We start from the raw sequence: 22,009 nt of genomic DNA on the forward strand, positions 1-22,009 counted from the left end.
AGACCATGCGGACTCCACAGGCAGCGCTTGAGGTGAGGATTGAACCCCAGTCTCTGGCACTGAGACGGCAACTATGCCTCTTGTGAATTTCACAGTGAAATTTCTTGAAGGTCAGAACAGAGTTTGATACCATATATTTAGATTAGGCTTGCATCAACTGTTTCAGAACCAGCTTCCTTCAGCAAGTAGAGCCAACATTGTTCTTTCAGCCAAAAAACAACTTTGGTAAGAGTATGAAAGCTGAGTGAGGTCTTCATTCTCTAGTCTTAAAAACAATAATTAGACAGGAATTAGTTGAAATATATGAAGCCTACGAAATCATTGCTCCTATTTGAAGGAGTGATGGAATATCACATTTTTTGCACTTGCAATATGGATTATTAGCGTGGCCTTCAATACTTCACTTGCCAAAGGAATTGTGATTATAGGGGATGTGCACGTAAGGTCACTGGGTCATAGGGCTTGATGCATGGAGCCGCTCAATCCATCTGGAGGACATCCGTAACTTCCGGTATATGTTATTAATGCAAGAAACGCGTACTTTCCTACCTGTTTAAAAACTGCCAAAATGTTGAATTTCTGCGTTGTAAAAAATTGTGGAAGTCGGGGTAAGTGTGAGAGACATGTACCCAACTTCAGAATTCCAAACGTGAAGTGAAATGAAGGTATAGAGAAGTGAGAGCTGAAGGGACAACAACAGCTAAAGTGCTTGGTAAACATTGGCTGTGTAGATATCAGAATTGAGAATATTGGGAATTATCGCGTTTGCTCACTGCATTTCATCAACAGCAAGGCATTATTTGTGTTTTTTCTTGATTCCTTTGGTATCTTAAAAATTCTCAGAAGCGATAAATCTGGCTGTAAATTTTGCTTCAGATGCGTTTTCATTTTGTATGTTAAAAACCCACTTGAGAAACATGGGCGATTTTAAACTTTTACAGCCAGATTTATCACTTCTGAAACTTTTTAGATGCCAAAGGAATCAAGAAAAAACATAAATAATGCCTTACTGTTGATGAAATGCAGTGAGCAAACGGCCAATGTTCGCCAAGCACTTTGGCTGGTGTCCCTTCAGCTCTCGTTTTTATCTACCGTCATTTCTCCTCACTTTTGGAATTCTGAAGTATGCTAAATGTCTCACATACTTATCCTGATTTCCATAATTATTTACAATGCAAACATTTTGGCGGGTTTTAACGGGCCCGCTACGCTGGAAATAATGGTCGGTGCTTACCTGCAGTTCATCGCGTGTACTCCATTTGGCGTAGCGTAGCAACAGTATGGGTCATGACCTGACTGCCGTGAAACCTCCCTATACCAGAAACCAACCATATGCAATCATCTTCCAATTGGGTCACAGACAACAAAGCAAACTTGCATGTGCAACATGAATAATTTTGATTTTGTACTTTCGAGTACACCCCAGTTCTTGGTAATTATTGCAACAACCACATTGACTAGCGCAAAGCATGGAATAAACTAACAATGTACCTAATGGGACATAGACACAAAAAGCTGGAGTAACTCAGCGAGACAGGCAGTATCTCTGGAGAGATGGAATGGCTGATGTTTTGGGTCGCGACCCTTCAGACCTAATGGGATTGTGGATACTAGAATTGACTGTGTGGATGTTGGAAGTGGGGAGTGGTAGGAATGAACAAGGCAGCCAGGTCTTGACCATGTTACAACTAAAGTGGCACTGACAATATAACTAAATGATGGGTTAAAGTTAACTGGAGGTCATAACCAGAACCAAGGAAGAATTGTAACTTTAAGGTGGCTGATTGGCATCTCAAAGCTAACATTGTCATAGTCGCATGATACAAACCCTTTTACCTACAAACTTGAGCCAAGAGTCATCCTGTTATTCATCTGAAATTCTCTTCCTTGAAGTGGGATTTTTGCTTGAAGGAAATCTTGACAAGGCTGAAGTGTGTAATGGCTTTGCAAATTCATAAAAAGTAGAAATTGTGCTATCACAGATTTGTATATAAACAAGACTAGTCATTACTCTACAAATTCTATGATTACCTGTTGCCGAAACTTGAATTCCACTGATTGGTGCTGTAAACAAGCCAAAATTGTGCCAAGATCTATTTAAGGCGGTCTATTTGACAATTGCATTCCAAGTTCGTAATGTGGTCTTGTTATTTACTTTTTTGGCCAAGGTTAAGGGTATGCAAAGAATTGGGTGACTGCTTTGCAGAATGACCTTATGTTCAAGTTACCTAGTGGATTATACGTCCTACTTTGGCCACTTAAAACGTGCCAAATTGAGATTTGAACAGCGGTTCATCTTCTAACTGGTACCACGGCCCCAGGGACTTTAAATTCAACTAATTCCAATAAAAGACTTTTTCAGTTTGAGAACCAACCAGTTTTGAGGAAAAGTCATTATTAACGTGATAACTACATTCTTTCTGCACCTGCTAGCAAAATTCCTGCAATTATGTGGATCTCTCTTTCTCCTTTATCTTTCTGTCTGCATCTCCAGACAAGTCAGCTGCAATTAGCAAACCACTTGTTACTTGGTTATCACTTGTTACAGATACTGCCTTTGCCCTCCACCACTCTCTCCTTCATGCAACTTGTTCGGTTTCACTTTTTCCTCTTTCTGAACGAAGACGACCCTGTCTTTTTTCACCTTTGTGCTCCAATATTTTATTTGAAATCAATGTGATGTCTACAAGCTATCTTGTCATTGTCCAAATGCCCAGTGATAGTAAACGATCTGCATGGGACCCCCACACTGGTGCAGAAACTTTCCAGCATCTCGTTAACGATGATGGTGATATTTGTTGATGCCCCATTTACAACCAGTTTATTCATTCTTTCTCTCTAACTTTACCCATTTACCCCCCCCCAAATCAGGAGTGGGGCTATTTATTAAGTTTAAGCGAATGAAGTAGCTTCTAATTGCTCTTGTCATATTTGTGTTTCAATCGCACCTTAACAATGTGACTGCAATCATGTTGTTGACGAGAAACTTCAACGGAAACCCACAATTGCAGGATGTAAAATCAACAATAATTCTTCAAGCTTACAATAACAATACCAGGGAACCTTCTGCATCCAAAATGATGCAGCCTTGGAGTATACAATTCCCATGGTTTAAATTGTATACGAGTCTTAAAATGCATATGATCTCAAATCTGCTGTGGAACATTTAGTAGAACAGGAAGAATACAATATTGCACTTAAAAAACAACCTATGGCCATTGTAGAATATAGGACTTTGGAAAAGAGGATGTTCATGGCTTTGCTTATAAAAAGTGAAAATGGCGATTGTCAGCAATCTTGTGAAGTGGCCACAGGATGCCGAAAATGCTACTTGCCCTTCGAGCCTGCACCGCCATTCAATATGATCATGGCTGATCATCCAACTCAGTATCCCGTACCTGTCCATACCCCTGATCCCCTTGGGCCACATTTTCTTAAAAAATTATAAGGAAGATGAGTAGATTATAATCTGTTTGATCCTAAAGCTCGCATACTGGGGCAGCATGATGCCCATTTCCCCCATAAATGATGGGGGAAATGGGCAACATAGAATGCAAGGACAGTAATAAATGTGTCGATGTATTTACTTCACAACATAGCTAGCCTAATTAAAGCAGATATTGAGGGTTATAAATAGCTAAAACTAATACAAACTGCTGAAAAGCAAGCTACCTTATCTGTTAAGAGGACAGGTGTTTGCAATTCTGTCTAGGTTCTTATCCGTTGGAGATTACAGCTGCTGTTTGTCACTGTTTTGTAGTCAAGTCTCCCAGAAGTTAACGAACAGCTTTTTTTTAAAATTTTATTCTTTTAAATACACTGATCCTATCAAATCTCCGTACATTTACAAATCTCAACTCCATGTAGACGAACTCCAGACACGCTATGTGATCCAAAATCATCTTTAATCAGCACTTAAACTTTAACAGCATGAAGGATGGTTAGATGTCAGAACATGCCAACTGCTGCTCGAACTGAGTAGTGCCAGAAGCAAGTGCTAATATAAACGTTATAAGTGGGGTGGGGTTAATGATGCTAACTATGTGTGATTGGTTAACATGCATAGCAAATCTACAGTATCCATTTGTTAAATGTATTGCAGAGTTTTCAAAGTTACAGGAAACGTATGGTTAAAGATAATTCTGGGAAAAGACAAAGGTGAAAGATTATAGAGGCATTGATCATTATGATTTATTTCAAATCCATGTCAGCATTGTAGAAACATTATATTAAAAAAAAAATAGGTGCAGGAGTAGGCCATTTGGCCCTTCGAGCCAACACCACCATTCAATATGATTGTGGCTGATCATCGAAAATCAGTACCCCAATCCTGCGTTTCCCCCATATCCCTTGATGCCTTTAGCCCTAAGAGCCAAATCTAACTCTCTTGAAAATATCCAGTGAATTGGCTCCACTGCCTTCTGTGGCAGAGAATTCCACAGATTTGCAACTCTCTGGGTAAAAAGGTTTTTCCTGTCCTAAATGTCCTCCCCTTATTCTTAAACCGTGACCCCTGATTCTGGACTCTCCCAACATCAGGAACAATGCTGCATCTAGCCTGTCTAACCCTTTAAGAATTTTATGTTTCCATAAGATCCCCTCTCATACTTCTAAATTCCAGTGAATACAAGCCCAGTCGATCCATTCTATTATCATTGTGTTATGAAAATTTAAAATTTTGAAAGTACTGTGAATCATTGGAACACTTGGATACTCTCTGTGTTTTCCCAATATGCACAGTTGAGGCTTTCAATACATCAATTTGCTCGATAGACTCGCTACTGACTTACGAGCTGTTTTATTTTGTGTCTGTGCCTATCTGAGTAAAAGTCAGATACAGGGTCCGGGTATAGCACAAAATGCTCTCCGGCAGATAGTTCTTGATTTACGGTGAATAATTGAATCGAACTACTTTGTAATATAATTCCTGTCCACCATCCTCATTTTGCAACATTTCAATTCTGTCAGACACCCTAAACTAGATCTTGAGGCAACAGTATAATAATGCTGCTTGTGTGCATTAAACCAGACAATTGTACACTAATTATCATGAAGGTGGGTTTCCTTAAGGTTTAATATTGAGTGGGATCACGGGCTAATTCACAAGCCTGTTTGTATGTTCACTAATAACTTTATCAGGCAACTGGAGTAATCTGGAGTAAATCTCCATCAGCATGCTTAACATTAACACTACAGTATCTTGATTCTGTAATACCACAAATTTAAAATCTCATTCAGTTGAGCTTCTATTAATTCAATCTGTTGCTTCACTTCCATTCACATCTCACAATTGTGCCCAGTGGTGTTAGAGTCACTTGGGCACATGATTGTGCATGAAATGGAGGGAATGTGATCATCATCAGATACATGAGGTCACCTTGATTTGGTATTATGATCAGTGCAGGAATTGTTGGGCTGAATAGAAACATAGAAATTAGGTGCAGGAGTAGGCCATTCGGCCCTTCGAGCCTGCACCGCCATTCAATATGATCATGGCTGATCATCCAACTCAGTATCCCTTACCTGCCTTCTCTCCATACCCTCTGATCCCTTTAGCCACAAGGGCCACATCTAACTCCCTCTTAAATATAGCCAATGAACTGGCCTCAACTACCCTCTGTGGCAGAGAGTTCCAGAGATTCACCACTCTCTGTGTGAAAAAAGCTCTTCTCATCTCGGTTTTAAAGGATTTCCCCCTTATCCTTAAGCTGTGACCCCTTGTCCTGGACTTCCCCAACATCGAGAACAATCTTCCTGCATCTAGCCTGTCCAACCCCTTAAGAATTTTGTAAGTTTCTATAAGATCCCCTCTCAATCTCCTAAATTCTAGAGAGTATAAACCAAGTCTATCCAGTTATGCCCAGAATGCCCTGTTCATGTGCTGTATTCCAGTTACGCATGCAATGACTTTCATGGAAACATGCATCTTAGTACTCTTGCTTGTTTAATGTTTAGCCACATCACCTGAACAATTAAACCAAATTAGTGTTTCTTCTGTGTAAGAAGGAACTGCAGATGCTGTTTAGCAAGAGAGGGTATTGCAGAACTCTCACCGGACTTGTCCAGTGTCTATTACTAATGACTTTGAATTAATTGCAGATGTTCTTGTTTTGCAGGCTGCAGGAGCTGTTCTCACTTATGTGGGAGCCATCTTGTTATCAACCGTCAAAAACTACAGTCATTTTTTTCAAGACAAGTACACTGTGCTCCCAGCTATGATTATCATTGGCGTAGCACTTGTGATGTTTTTGATTGGAATCATTGGATGTTGTGCCACTCTGACAGATTCTCGCTGTGGGTTGGGATTGGTGAGTTGATCTTTGCTTCCCAAATTTTTTTTTTTTTTTCTTTAGCTAAAATCCATGCTTGGGGGAGGGGGGTGGGGGGGGAACTGTCGGGCAGATACTGGAATCAAGTGGGGTGAGGAGGCGAGGGGGAATATTTGGCTGGTGGTGGGATTTTGCTGGAAGTGGCAAAGGATGATGTCCTCTATGTTGAAACTGAGATGGAAGGTGAGGGTGTGGGGAGGATGGGTAATGTAGGTGCGTACATGTGGGGAAACAAAAAAATGCAAGAGGGCATCCTTCCCTTCAGCATAGAAGCCATGTTTCCTGAAGGAAGGACACTTCAACCACTGGAATGGGAAGCCTATTCTTGAGCAGATGCACTAAAGATTTTGGGGATTTTCAATTTTGTTCTGGGAGTTTGTGTCCCTCAACCTCAAGTTGAAACAGTCATTGAATCTGAATAGGAAGTGTTTGAATTGCTTAAATGTGGCATACTGAAAAATGAAGAAACCATCTTGTTCATTAAAACTGATCAGTCCATTTCCTTTCTGATAAATTTATCATTGAGGTGAAGGAAATGTTGTTTAGTAACTGGGAGAGCGAAGAAGACTGATGATCTTGAGTACTAAATGCAGATGAGTGATTTAAGTACAAGTCAACAAAACACGAGTGTAGTCTAGATGTGAATGCTAATAGGGGGGGTTGCACGTAAGGTCACTGGGTCATAGGGCTTGAAGCACGGAGCCGCTCAATCCATCTAGAGGACATCCGTAACTTTCGGTATATTTATTAATGCAAGAAATGCGTACTTTCCTACCTGTTAAAAAATGCCAATATGTTGAATTTTTGCGCTGTAAAAAATTGTGGAAGTTGGGGTAAGTGTGAGAGACATGTACCCAACTTCAGAATTCCAGAAGTGAAATGAAATGAAGGTAAAGAGAAGTGAGAGCTGAAGGGACAACAGCCAGAGTGCTTGGCGAACATTGGCCATTTGCTCACTGCATTTCATCAACTAAGGCATTTTTTGTGTTTTTTCTTGATTCTTTTCGCATCTAACAAGTTTCAGAAGTGATAAATCTGTCTGTAAAATTTTTAAATCGCCCATGGTTCTCAAGTGGGGTTTTACATACAAAAATGTCTCTCACGCTTATCCCGATTTCCATAATTATTTACAGCACAAAAATTAACAATTTTGGCGGGTTTTAACGGGCCCACTACGCTGGAAACAATGGTAAGTGCATACCTGCAGTTCATCGCGTGTACTCCACTTGGCGTAGCAACGGGTCATGGGTCATGACCCTACTGCCGTGAAACCTCCCTGTACAAATTAAATACTAGGTTGACAAGATGACTTGCCCCTCACTGGCTTTTCTCTCTTTTAATTTTTATATCTGCCAACAGTCTGTCTGTCCTTTCTTCTGTTTAGTTATTTTAAGTACATGTTAACTTTTATTTTATGTGGCGGTGTCATTTAGCTGAATGGTAACTCAGATTTCGCTTGTACCTTAATTGGTACATGTGACAATAAACTGACCTGGACGGTGGTGTCCAAAACCATGGTGGGTTCCCCCTCTTCCAATTACATCCAACTATGCAAATAACAGGGATTTATTTCATGGCTGAGTCTTGGACAAGATTTGCAGATCAATCAAGCTGTCAATTCTTGCCATCTGACTTCAATGCTAATGTAAGCTATACTGGCCATCTAATTCTAGTACGGTAGAAAATATCACTTGGGCCAATAAATGTAGTTCCCACGTACTGATTATTAAGGCCACAAAACTAGTAGGGTGGCGTTGGGACCTCTCTTGCTATTGCCTGCACAACCAAGCCTTGATCTGATTTGTAGTGGTAAAATATAGTGTATTTACCAGTGGCTTCAGCCCAAATTTGGTGTCGTGTTTATTAGGATACATGGGAAAAACGTTCAAAGGCCACTCACCATGTTGGTGCGTTGTGCTGCTCTGCGTAAGAAAACTTGGAGGTAGCTGAGTGAAAAGTAGGATTTGTACAGGGAATGGATAAACTTGTCAAATGGCAAATTCGGTGGGGTGCCTTTTCCTCTATCCAAGGCATGGAATTTGTTTGATGTAAATACTCGACAAAAGCTGTAAGGAATGTTGCTAATACTGATTGTGTTTTTATTTTTAGTTTCTGTTCATCCTCCTTGTCATTTCTGCTGCAGAGGTATCTGCCTTTGTTCTGGGATTCGTCTACAGAAGACAGGTACTTAAAAGATGAATATAACAGCATTTTTCAGACTACTATTTCTCCTTTAATAAAATTTGGCTACGAGACAGCAGCAAAATGCATGAAATCTTGATGATTGTGAAATACAGCAGGGACCCGCTTATTTGGGTTCGTTGGAAAGCAGCTATTTGTGACCTTCAAGATATTTGTCTGGTCCAACTAGTGATTCAAACGTGCTAATGTAAAAACAGGAGGTGGTAAAAGGGTGGATGCATTTATTCTCAGTGGATGAGGAAAGAACAGGTATGAGGGAAGGTGTTGGGAGGAATGAAAAAGTCGTCTATTGGGCACATCAATGGAGGACCCGGCATGGGGGAACTGCCGTGGGGGAGGGGTTGGGGGTGGGGAGGGAGGAGGAGAAGAAGAATAAAGGAGTACCTGCCGCAGGATACTTTAACTTTGAAATTATTTGCTTGCATACATAAGGGTGCTGATAAAGTATTCAATTCAAAACAGAAATGAAACTTGGTGAGATGCATGAAAAGTTCGTGTTTGCGACCCAAAAGTTGACATGAAGCCTCGAGGCCATTATATGTTGGCCTTGAGAGAAATCATTATGATTACAATTGTATAGGGCCTTGGTGACTCTGCAACTGGATTATGTACACAGTCTTAATATTATACAAGAGATAGTATTTGCCTTGGACAAAGGGCATTGAAGAGTTCTGCATTTAATTGCGCAGAGTAGACCTGTATTTTCTCCAAGTTTGGGAGAATGAGAGATCGTAAACTCTTGCAGGACAGCAGGTGAATTTATTTTAGAAACATAGAAAATATGTGCAGGCGTAGGCTATTTGGCTCTTCGAGCCAGCACCGCCATTCAATATGATCATGGCTGATCATTCAAAATCAGTACTCTGTTCCTATTTTCTCCCCATATCCCTTGATTCCTTTGGCCCTAAGAGCTTTATCTAACTCTCTCTTGAAAACATCCAGTGAATTGGCCTCCACTGCTTGCTGTGGCAGAGAATTCTCAATAGCTGAGGAGTTTGAAAACCATGGGTCACTTATGTCTGGGAATAATAAGCCAAGGCATTTAGGCCTTAGGTGAGAAACCTCCTTGCACTTGGGATGGGGAATGTTTATTCTGCTCAGAATTTAATCTGCTTAGAATAGAGCCCTCTATTTTGGAGGCTGTGCAGCTTCAGGGAGTTTAGTCAAAACTGGATGATTCCAGGATATTGCGAATTAGGGATAATGCTGATTTAAAAATAAATCAATAAAAAGTGAGGCAACCTTGAGTGCCAGATGCTAATCTGCTTTTATATTTTTTTAAACAAAGGTTTAAAATAGTAATCAAGGATTTTTGTATAATTAGTCATGGGCATAGTGGAAAATTAAACAAACAAAACCATTGTGCTAATTAATAAAAAACACAAACAAATGTATTCCACCATACAGTTTAGCATAGGAACTGATCCTTTGGCCCACAATGTCTGTGCTGAACAAGACCAATTCTTATTTACCTGCACATAATCCATTTCCTGCATTTCTATGTGCCTACAGTGTCTAAAAGGCACATGGAAACTAAACTAAAAGTCTCTTGAATGCACCATCGTATCTGCTCAGAGGATCTAAAATGTACTATGCCCTACCTTGAATCTATTTTAATTTCCCAATTAGCAAGAAGGTCAACATGGAACCATACCAGAGTAAGATTTCTGTGCTTCCAATTATTGGAAATAAATGATTTCTTCAATGTGCACATATTGTGTTAGAAATTAGATTAATTGACTGTTTATTCCCACAGGTCCATGATAGTTTGGATAAATCCATGGTGGCTGTCTTTGATAAATATAATGGGGAAAATGCAGAAAGCAGAGCTGTGGACTACTTGCAGACACAGGTAATATGGAGTTAATAACAGCCAATGTAACTACACTTTTTAATAAAGGAGGGAGAGAGAAAACATGGAATTATCGACCAGTTAGCCTTACATTGGTAGTGCGGAGGATGCTTGAGTCGATTATGAAAGGTGTAATAGCAGCCATTTGGAAAGCAGTGACATAATCAGTCCAAGTCAGCATGGATTTATGAAGGGGAACCATGCTTGACTAATCTGGAATTTTTTGAGGATGTAACAAGTAGAATGGATAAGGGAGAGCCAGTGGGTGTGTATCTGGACTTTCAAAAAGCCTTTGACAAGGTCCCACACGAGATTGATGTGCAATAGACAACAGGTGCAGGAGTAGGACATTCGGCCACTCGAGCCAGCACCGCCATTCACTGTGATCATGGCTGATCATCCACAATCAGTACCCCGTTCCTGGTTCCTGCCTTCTCCCCATATCCCCTAACACTATCTTTAAGAGCTCTATCTAACTCTCTCTTGAAAGCATCCAGATAATCGCTGTGGACTCGTTGGCCAAAGGTCCTGTTTCCGCAATGTGTCCCGTCTAAAGTCATAGATGGCTTTGCATTATAAATCATGATATGGACTATTTTTAGGACTCAACCCACCCCTACTCCTTGAAACATGAGGGTTGCCTATATTGTTGAAAAGTTATCATTTGCCACAAATGAATGACTAAATTAAAGGTTACAATTGAGCTGCTATCCAGCATTAAGTCTTGCTGAAGCTAAGTCAATGGTAGGAATGGGATAAGGGGAGGGGAGAGAAAATTCTTTATTTTTATGTAGGTAACATCATGTGACCCTGATGCCAAAGATGAAGTTATTGGACAACTGTACAACCAAACAATCTTGTCTTACCGTAATGGTGATGTGGGGGAAGCCACTTCTCAAGCCCCAGTGTTGTTCAGTCACCTTTGCCTTCAAGCATGTCACTGATGTCATTTCAACATGGCACTTTTTCATTTCAACCAGAATAACTAGAAATGATCACTCTTTGAAATATAGGCTATACATGGGCTTTTTGGAATTCTTGATAAATTTAACAGCAGCTCTTAGCAAGCAGATGTAGGCAAGTGCATCTAACACTTAATCCTGGATTTCTCCTGAGCCTTGACCAGGAGTAAACCTAATTGAGAATTGCAGAAATTATAAATCTGATTGGCATCGTAAAACATACTAATAACATACTTTGACGCTGCAACCGAGATATCTAGAAGGTTGGATCATATAAAGTCCAAGGTGAGATGGCCAATTGAATTCCTCTGGAGGAAGGAGTCAAAGGTTAGCTGTGAAGTTATTTTTAATGACTTGGGGAACATGTGACCAATGGTGTGCCACAGGGTTGGTGCAGAATAGAAACATAGAAAATAGGTGCAGGAGTAGGCCATTCGGCCATTCAATATGATCACGGCTGATCATCCAACTCGGTATCTGAGGAAGGACATTATTGCCATAGAGGGAGTGCAGAGACGGTTCACCAGACTGATTCCTGGGATGTCAGGACTGTCTTATGAAGAAAGACTGGATAGACTTGGTTTATACTCTCTAGAGTTTAGAAGATTGAGGGGGGATCTTATAGAAACTTACAAAATTCTTAAGGGGTTGGACAGGCTAGATGCAGGAAGATTGTTCCCGATGTTGGGGAAGTCCAGGACAAGGGGTCACAGCTTAAGGATAAAGGGGAAATCCTTTAAAACCGAGATGAGAAGAACTTTTTTCACACAGAGAGTGGTGAATCTCTGGAACTCTCTGCCACAGGGGCGACAGATAGCACAATGGGCTAAGAGTTCGGCTGGCAACCGGAAGGTAGCCGGTTCAAATCCCGCTTGGAGTGCATACTGTCGTTGTGTCCTTGGGCAAGACACTTCACCCACCTTTGCCTGTAATGGAATGTAATTACGGCGGCAGGCGCGGGCACACCGCGACGCCCTGTGTCTCCCTTTCAAGGGAGATGCTAAAAATGCATTTCGTTGTCTCTGTACTGTACACTGACAATGACAATAAATTGAATCATTTCATCATTTTTAGTTGAGGCCAGTTCATTGGCTATATTTAAGAGGGAGTTAGATGTGGCCCTTGTGGCTAAGGGGATCAGGGGGTATGGAGAGAAGGCAGGTACAGGATACTGAGTTGGATGATCAGCCATGATCATATTGAATGGCGGTGCAGGCTCGAAGGGCCGAATGGCCTACTCCTGCACCTAATTTCTATGTTTCTATGTATCCTGTACCTGCCTTCTCTCCATACCCCCTGATACCTTTTGCCACAAGGGCCACATCTAACACCCTCTTAAATGTAGCCAATGAACTGGCCTCAACTACCTTCTGTGGCAGAGAATTCCAGAGATTCACCACTCTCTGTGTGAAAATTCCACTGTTTGTCATCCAGGTGTAGATAATAACTTAGTTTACATTATTCGTATATTGTCAAATGACCGGCTTGAGTATTAAACATGACTTGGATAGAAAGGTTCCCAACCAAAGCTGTCATACATCATGACATAGTGCCATGGGACATTTCAATATGCAGGTCGATTGGGGAAAATCAGGTTGGTACTGGATCCCAAGAGAAAGAATTTGTAGAGTGCCTATGAGATGGCTGTTTGGAGTAGCTTGTGGTCAAGCCTACTAGGAAGGCAATTCTGACTGTGGAATGAACTGGGTTTCCTTAGGGAGCTGAAGGTAAAGGAACCCCTAGGAGTAGTGACCATAATATGAAAAAATGCAACCTGCAGTTTGAGACGGAGAAGATGAAATCAGATGTGTCAGAATTACTAAGTCAAGGTGGCTATAGAGACATTTGGAATGAGCTGGCTCAAGTTGATTGATGAGATTTCCGAGTACTTGAAAGCACATGATAACATAGCCCGAAGTCGGCATGATTTTGTGAAGGGGAATCTTGCCTGGCGAATTTGATGGAATTCTTTGAGGAAGTAAATAGCTGGATAGACAAAGGAGAGTCGGTGGATGTTATTCACCTGAATTTTCAGAAGGCCTTCAACGTGCTGCATGTGACGCTGCTGAAGACGATGAGAACCCATGGTATCAGAGGGAAGATATTAGCATGCATAGAAGGTTGGCTGGATGGCAGAAGGCAAAGAGTGAGATCTGGTTGTCTGCCAGTGACTATCAGTTCTTCAGGGATCTGTGCTGGGGCTGCTACTCTTCACATTGTATATCAATCGTTTAGATGAGGGAATTGAATGCTTTGTGGCTAGGTTTGCAGATGATATGAAGATGGGCGGACGGACAAGTAGTGTAGAGAAGGAAGAAGTCTGCGGAAGGACGGACAGGTTGGGAGAATGGGCAATAAAAGTGGCAGATGGAAGACGGGTTAGGAAAGTGTGTAATCGTGCATACTGGTAGTAGGAATAAAGGTGTAGACTATTTTCTAAATGGGGAAAGAATTCAAAAATCTGAGGCGCAAAGGGACTTGGAAGTGCTTGTGCTGAATTCCCAAAAAGTTAATTTGCAAATTGAATCAGTAGTAAGGGATGCAAATGCAGTAAGGGAGGCTAGCATTTATTTCAAATGGACTAGAATGTAAAAATAAAGATGGAATGCTGTGGCTTTATATGGCACTGGTCAGACTGCATTCGGAGTATTGGGTTTTGGGCCCAATTTCTGAGGAAGGATGTGCTGGCTTTGGAGAAAGTCCAGAGTAAGTTATTGAGAATGATCACAGGGATGATTGGGTTAAAGTATGATTAGCATTTGATGGCACTGGGCCTGTACTCGCTGGAGTTTCGTAGGATGAGGGAGGAACCTCATTGAAAATTACCGAATAGTGAAAGGCATGAATAAAGTGGATGTTTCCACTAGTGGGCGAGTCTAGAATCGGAGGGCACAGCCTCGGAATAAAAGGGCGCACCTTTAGAATGGAGATGTGGGGGATTTTCTTTAGCCAGATGGTGGTGAATCTGTGGAATTCATTGCCACAGATGGTTGTGGAGGTCAAGTCATTGAGTATTTTTAAAGCGAAGATTGACAATCTTCATTAGTAAAGATGTCAATCTCCATTTTGGGGAGAAGGCAGGAGAATGGGGTTGAGAGGGAATTATAGCTCCGCCATGAATGAATGGCAGCATAGACTTGATGGGGCGAATGGCCTACTTCTGCTCCTGTGATTTATTAACATGATGCATCTGTAAACGTTTCCAAGAGTCACTGGAGACGTACTAAATTTCCTCAGGTAGTAGAGGTGATGTCTGATAAATATTGACGAGGATGTAATCTGATGCCTCTACCATAACTTGGTAAAATAACCAGTGGAAGTAAATTAGCTAAATTCTCCCTCTTGCCCAGGCAATAAGATGTCCATGCCCGCATTGGTCATGTACCCAGTGCTTTGTATAAATGTTGTGGAGGGAAGTTCTATTCATTCATTGCATCTCATTTGGGGATTATACATCAAGGCCAAAACGGTATGCGGGTCACACTTGCCACGAGATGGAAACCAAGGTCTTGCCTGTTGACGACTGCCCTGCTGGCCTTCTTACAGTTTCACGTCTTTCCACTGTTTCTAAATGCCTGATCATCTTCAACTAAACCAACTCTAAATTCCATTTTAAAAAAACCCCAAAAAAACCCTTTTTGATTTGTGCAAATTTAAGACATTCTTGCTAGTATTTCAATTCGCATGGGTGACTATTATACAATGTATCTATGCCCTCAACTGCATGTTGAAGAACACAAGAACCTGCTTCTCATAGAGAGACAGAAGGTCGGAAGCATCTCCATGTAATCAGCAGGCCATCTCCATGCCTACAACACCAAAAATGTGAATAAATGCACCACAACATGCTGGTACTTTAGACATCTGGCCAACTTGGTGTGATCAGGCCATTCATTTGGCTCGACAAAAATATTGGCATTCAGTAGTAAATCAAGGTAAGATGGATCAGCCATGATTGAAAGGGCCGAATGGCCTATTTCTGCTCCTAGAACTTGTGAAATATAATTGTGAACACCTGCACTCTGGCTCTGAATGCATGAAGAAGTAGTCCTAATGTTTCCATCTTTTCCTGCAGATGACGTGCTGTGGAATTCTGAACTTCACCTACTGGGAAAAAACTGAGTGGTTCAAAGCAAACAAGACTCTACCCATCAGCTGCTGTAAGATTGAATTTACCAACTGCACGGGCAATCCAAGTCAACCCGAGCTGCTCAACACTGGAGTAGGTGTCAAATTTGCAGGCTGTTTACCTGTCAGAATTTGTAGCAGTGCTTCTAATACTGTCAATGTGGTTAATGCTCTGCTTTTCTATGTACGTTGCAAAATATACTTGGCTAACAAATTAATTACAATTACAAAATGGTTTGGGTGGGGAACAGTTTATTTTAAAGTTTGATTTCAATCAAAGTGAAGTTTAGATCTGTATCTTGTCGCTAGTCCCAGAGTCTTCCTGTGACGGTACAAGAGGCCCTAAACTTGGCAGGAATCTATTTGAATCGGCCCAATTTACAATTTGAAAAAACATGATTGTATGAAAATGCTGGTTTTCTCTTGCTGTCTATCATATGTAATTTACTCTCACCATAATTTTGCAATCTATGACATCCAAATCGAGTATTTTCTGGTTTCAAATTAACACTTCCTGTCCGTATTTTCTCAGTTATTTTTGCCACACTTATTGCCAGGTAGATCTAAGATTGGAGTGAAGGGATTGTATTTAGAATATCATCTTAATTATGCATATTTTGGACGAAGAGTTTCCTTGCAGCATGGGCCATCTTTGTCTTTTACTATGGGTAGGAAGGTTTAATACTCCTATACCTCATGACGTGGCATATATACTCAGAATATTGATCTGAGAAATAGTCAGTAAACCATACCCGTATGTCCTTGTGGCTGCTGCAGTATTTGATAAGATTGCAGCTAATCTTTTATTTCAATAATATTTTCCTGCACTTGCGTCATTGCCTTGGTGTATGTTTGAATGGTGTCAGATTAGGTAAAGGGGGGGTGCAATGAGACCTGGGTGTGCTTGTACATTAGTCACTGAAATTAAGCATGTAGGCACAGCAGGCAGTGAAGACAGCTAATGGCATGTTGGCCTTCATTGCGAGAGGATTTGAGATTAGGAGGTCCTACTGCAGTTGTACAGGGCCCTGGTGAGAATGCACCTGGAGTATTGTGTGCAACTTTGGTCTCCTAATTTGAGGAAGGACATTATTGCTTTGAGGGTGTGCAGCGTAGGTTCATTAGGTTAATTCCTAGGATGGTGCAATTGACAAATGATGACGTATGGTGAAAGAGTGGGTCGACTTAGCATGCATTTACTGGAACTCAGAAAGAGTGTGAGGGGATCTTGTAGAAACATATAAAATTCTTACAGGATTGGACCAGGCTAGATGCAGAGAATATGTTGCAGATGTTGGAGTCCAGAACCAGGGGATCACAGTTCAAGTATAAGGGCTAGGCCATTTACGGCTGAGATGAGGAAAACTTCTTCACCCAGAGTTATGAATCTGTGGACTTCTCTGCCACAGAAGGCAGTGGAGTCCAATGCACTGGATGTTTTCAAGAGGGAGTTAGATTTACCTCTTATTAGGGCTACTGGAATCGAGGGATATGGGGAAAAAAGCAGGAGCGGGGTACTGATTTTAGCAGATCAGCCATGATCATATTGAATGGCCTACTCTGGCACCTATTTTTCTATGTTTCTGTGCCTTGATTTCCCACCATCTAAAAATTATAACAATCTTAAATGACTGGTTTCAGTCAACCCAATGAGGAAACCGCATTCTCTTATCTGTCCATCTCTGTTCAATGAGGTTTGCTTTATTCTCAAACGAAGGCCCAGTGTTGCCTTAAGCACTGCTGCAGTCCCTCTACAACAGAATGATTTGCTTGCAGTAGGGATATCAGACCTGTGCACAATATTCCAGATGGGTCCCTAAACTTGAGCAAGTCTTTTATTTAAATCAACGTTCCAGTTGCTTATTGTACTTGAGTGTTTAATCTTTCATTTTCCCCATCAAGTGATGCATGTCCGTGTGCATTCATCTGTCCCTTTGGTCGATCTCCTCACCACCATTACATGCTAATCCTAGCTGTGAACAGCTAGTCCCCACAACAATCTGTTACTTGAGCTATCTGAAAATTAAAATGCAGATGCTGTACATCTACATTGAGAACTGAACTCTGTTTGACTTTGGGGAAATGAGTCTGCGTATCTATAAATAGACACGTTCTGAGATGCTCTTTGCCCAATGGATAGTCCCATTTGACAGAAGTGCATGTATTCATAAGTGATGGGAGTGGAATTAGGCCATTTGGCCTATCAAGTCTACTCCACCATTCAATCATGGCTTATCTATCTTTCCCTCTTAACCCCATTCTCCTGTCGTCTCCCCATAACCCCATGCTAATCAAGAATCTATCTATTTCTGCCTTAAAAATGCCCATTGATTTGGCTTACACAGACCTCTGTGGCAATTAATTCCACAGATTCACCACCCACCTGGAATTCTGCCTCGGAGGGCGGTGGAGGCCGGTTCTCTGGATGTTAGCAAGAAAGAGCTTGATAGGGCTCTTAAAAAATAGTGGAGTCGGGGGATATGGGGAGAAGGCAGGAACGGGGTACTGATTGTGGATGATCAGCCATGATCACATTGAATGGCGGTGCTGGCTCGAAGGGCCGAATGGCCTCCTCCTGCACCTATTGTCTATTGTCACCTCATCTCCTTTCTAAAGGAACGTCCTTTAATTCTGACAGCTGTTGGTCACTATTTTTAAAGTGTTCAAAAGTATTTTTGTTAACAAAAACTAACTAAACCTTCAAGAATACTAAGGCAGGGAGGTGAACTGTGCAACTTGAAGCAAGTTTTTAGTGGATGGACTGACAGGTAGTTGTTCATATTGTGTCAATGCAAGCGGTTCATCCTCCAGATACTGATGGCAAGCCAGTGAACATCATAAAATGGAGAACCTAACAACTGCAGCTGATGGTTTACAAGAAAAGACAGCGCTGGGGTAACTTGGTGGGCCAAGCAGCATCTCTGGAGAACATGGCTAGGCAACACTTCGGACTGAGACCGAAACGTCACCTATCTGTATTCTGAGATGCTGCCTTATCCACTGTATTCCAATTTTTATTTATTTATTTATTTTTTTAAAGGTAGTAGGCTACCCAGGACTAGAACCCTTCTGAACTGGAGGTGATTGGGCAAGAGTAAAGCATTACATTTTAGTAGAAACCAGGAACTACAGATGATAGCATACAAAAACACAGTGCTGTAATAACTCAGCAAGTCAGGCAGCATCTAGGAGAACATGGATAGATCATAAGATCATCATAAGTGATGGGAGCAGAATAAGTCCATTCAATCATGGCTGATCTACCTCTCCCTCCTAACCCCATTCTCCTGCTTTTTCCCCATAACCTCTGACACCCGGGTCGGGATGTCAACGTCACCTGTCCATGTTCTCCAGCGATGCTGCCTGACTTGCTGAGTTCCAGGCCTTTGTCTCTTTTAGCATTAAATTTATGTTGGATAATACTCTTTAGAAACAACACTACCTTTCTTTAGCTTGATTGATTGATTTAAAATGTTTTCTGTCCTAGGGCTGCGAGTCCAAATTGGAGAAAAACTTGGAATCTATTCTGAGCTACGTTATGCTGACCACCCTGGGATTTATCATCATTCAGGTGACTTGTTAGCACTGACCTACATTGATGCTCTGAGGGAAATGCAGAAGTGGTAGGCTGGCTGTTGTGCACAAATGGGTAATGCCTGAGAACCCTGTATTGGTGAAGTTAGGTTATTGTTATTTCCCAAAGACTCGTGTGGTAGAGTTGTTTTTGCAATGACGGCCACTATCCTCATTGAGTTTAAGAACAAAACAGTTCCCCCTTCACCTGCATCTCTAACTTTCACTCTCCGCATTCCTGAATTCTACCACATAATTACCACAATATGAGCAATTAGTGACCAAGTGCCCTACCAAGTCGTACATGTTAGTAACAAGAGAAAATGGAGCAGCAAGCGGGGGTATTCCATGTGGTCACTGGGAGAGGATATAAACGCTACATAAAATTCCTAGATTCACTTGAGCAATGGGAAAGCAGCTCCTTTGGTTGCACCACCTGCAGCTTGCTATTTACAACTGTTAAATACTGATGGTAGTTAATTTGTTTTAGTCTTGGCCCATGCGTACTGCTAAACAAGATTTGGCTTGTACAGGCAAAAGTATGTCAATTCATTTAACTTGTTTCCTCTTTCAGCTCTTTGGCATGATCAGCATCTGTGTGCTCGCCTGCAAACGACAGGAGAGTGGCTACGTCCCTATCCTATCAGGAACATACGCATGAAGGAAACCCAAGCCCTGAAGACTTGAGCTTGCCTTTAAGAACCATTGCACTATTAACAAGTGGAAGAATGTTTAGACCCACCAATTTATTTCCAACTATTTGTAAAATGGGAACCACCACAAAGCATTTTTACTTTTGAAGCTATCGGTTGTTAACTTGGACCACTGGACTAAATTGTGCTGATCATAATCTATGCAACACTTCTCCCCTTTGTGGCTCTTCAATTGAGCGGTAGTATTGTAACCAAAGTGGAATAAATGGTCGGGGGTTGCATTTGAAAGGAGCTGCCCACTTGGTTCTGGGGAAGAAGGATCCACAATATTTAATAACTTGTAGTCGGATGACCATGTTTCATTTTGCATTCAGTTGATGGGGTGTAGTTTGGTTCACCAGGGGACCTTAATCCAAGGATACAATTTGCCTTTGTTCAATTTACTTTTAACAGGCTGCTGTAACCACCGTCGCACTTATTTGCCTTAAACTAGTTTGGAATTTTGTCCTTGGCGTTCAATAGCAAGAACCCACTTTTGCTGTGATTTAAAAAAGAACTGTGCACAAATCACTAATTCTTTCCTTGGCTGTGAATACAATTAACTAGAGGATAAATTGTTGCACATTTACTTGATGATTAAAAATAAATTGATTCAATAATTATAGCTAAGTTGTTCTATCTGACCTGTGTTGCCTATAAGTACATTCAAGTTTGAAAATTTAAAAGTGCTTGTATTTTTTTCTAATCTTCAAAAATGGCAGTTTATGATTTTTCACTCCTTGATCATAGTTACTGAGACCATTTTTCCTGTCTCATTTTTAATAGTATTGTCTTGAATTGGTGTTTTGTAATAGTTCAATTCTCAGTCTTTCCTATAAATGTAATCCATACCTGGCTTGGAGACAGCTTTTTATGCTCACATGAATGTGTATAATGTTAATAAAAATTAAAGAAACACATCTTTGCAGCAGTTTAAAATCTAATTATTGATCGAGCATTTCCATTCCATTTCCATTACACTTGGTTGTGTAATATTGTTTGAAATGTCGACAGCTCAGGATGTTTGATAGCACCTGGTGTTAACATTTTGGGCCTGCAGTAGAGTTGCTGCCTTAAGGTGCTAGAAACTTGGGGTCGATTCTAACTACTGGTGCTGTTTGTCTGGAGTTTGTACGTTTCGCCTGCGAGCGTATGGATTTTCTTTGCGTGCTCGGGTTTCCACCCACATTCTAAAGATGTACAGGTTTGTAGGTAAATTGGCTTTGATAAAATTGTACCTAGTGTTTAGGTTGGTGTATGGTGTGGACTCAGTGGGCCAAAGTACCTGTTTCACCCTGTATCTTTAAAGTACTAAAAGTAAAGTTGTGCATCAATGGTTAGGTCCCAACCCAAAATGTTGTTGTTTCAGATAATGTGGTGGACTTGTACAGAGACTAAAGTGGTGACTGTATCTGTGGATTACCATGTTACCATTATCTTGGCAAGTTTGAAATTTCTGAGGATGATTAGTTGCAACCTAAGTGTCTGGAAATGTGTGTATTTGTAGAATTGTTTTAGACCTTGCTGAGCAGGGGAGAGGAGTTGACATGTTTGTGTACATGTAAATTGCTACAAGCTGCCATTGACATTTAACTTGAAGGTTGCAGTTTTCCGTAGTCTAACATTTTCTAAGATACTCGGCCAGTAATTTTAATTGTTGTTCCCCAAGGCTCTGCCACCATTATAATCACTCGAAGAACACAAGCAGGGCTGCCAACTCTCACGATTTGAGCGTGAGAATCACGCCCTCAAACAAACTCTCACGCACTCACGCTGATCAGAAATTTCTCATGCTCTGTGGTGAGAAATTCTGTGATCAACAAAAATGTCAAAACTCGGATAAACTGCATGGTCCGCGGGTGTTGGAGAGCCGGGGCTGAGGGATGGGAGCAGCGAGCGGATACAGATGCGGGGAGCCGGGACTGGTGAGTTTGCGGGGCTGACGAGTATTTGCGTGGCTAGCGAGTCGCTCGCTGCAGCTTCGGCCATGGGGCAGTCCAGACAGTGCGAGCATCCCGGGCCGCTGCCGCGAGAGTGCCTGTGCAAAGGGGACAGACTCTCTGTGAGAGAGAGGGGAAGGAGACAGTGGGTGAGAGGGACCGGGGGGGGGGGGGGGGGGGGGGGGGGGTGGGTGAATGGAGGGAAAGAGGTGGGGGGAGTGAGGTGGGGAGAAAGGGTGGGGTAGGAGAGAATGGGAGAGAGGGGGAAGGGGGAAACTGGGAAAGAGAGATGGGGGGGCAAAGAGAAAAAAGAGATAGGGACAGGAGGGGA

The 22,009-nt window shown here is 41.6% G+C and overlaps 1 protein-coding gene across 1 annotated transcript in view; it reads left to right on the forward strand.

Annotated features, from left to right (window-relative positions):
* Positions 1–20,658, forward strand: part of tspan36 (tetraspanin 36) — a 28,586-nt gene extending 7,928 nt beyond the window's left edge. The window contains exons 2-7 of the mRNA XM_055655156.1: positions 6,117–6,308; positions 8,439–8,513; positions 10,288–10,383; positions 15,421–15,567; positions 18,961–19,044; positions 19,621–20,658. Of these exons, the coding sequence (XP_055511131.1) occupies positions 6,117–6,308; positions 8,439–8,513; positions 10,288–10,383; positions 15,421–15,567; positions 18,961–19,044; positions 19,621–19,707 (681 nt within the window). The 3' untranslated portion in view covers positions 19,708–20,658. The remainder of the gene's footprint in view (positions 1–6,116; positions 6,309–8,438; positions 8,514–10,287; positions 10,384–15,420; positions 15,568–18,960; positions 19,045–19,620) is intronic.
* The last annotated feature ends 1,351 nt before the right edge of the window (positions 20,659–22,009 follow it).

Source organism: Leucoraja erinacea, chromosome 1 (assembly GCF_028641065.1).
Source record: "Leucoraja erinacea ecotype New England chromosome 1, Leri_hhj_1, whole genome shotgun sequence".
NCBI lineage: Eukaryota > Metazoa > Chordata > Chondrichthyes > Rajiformes > Rajidae > Leucoraja > Leucoraja erinaceus.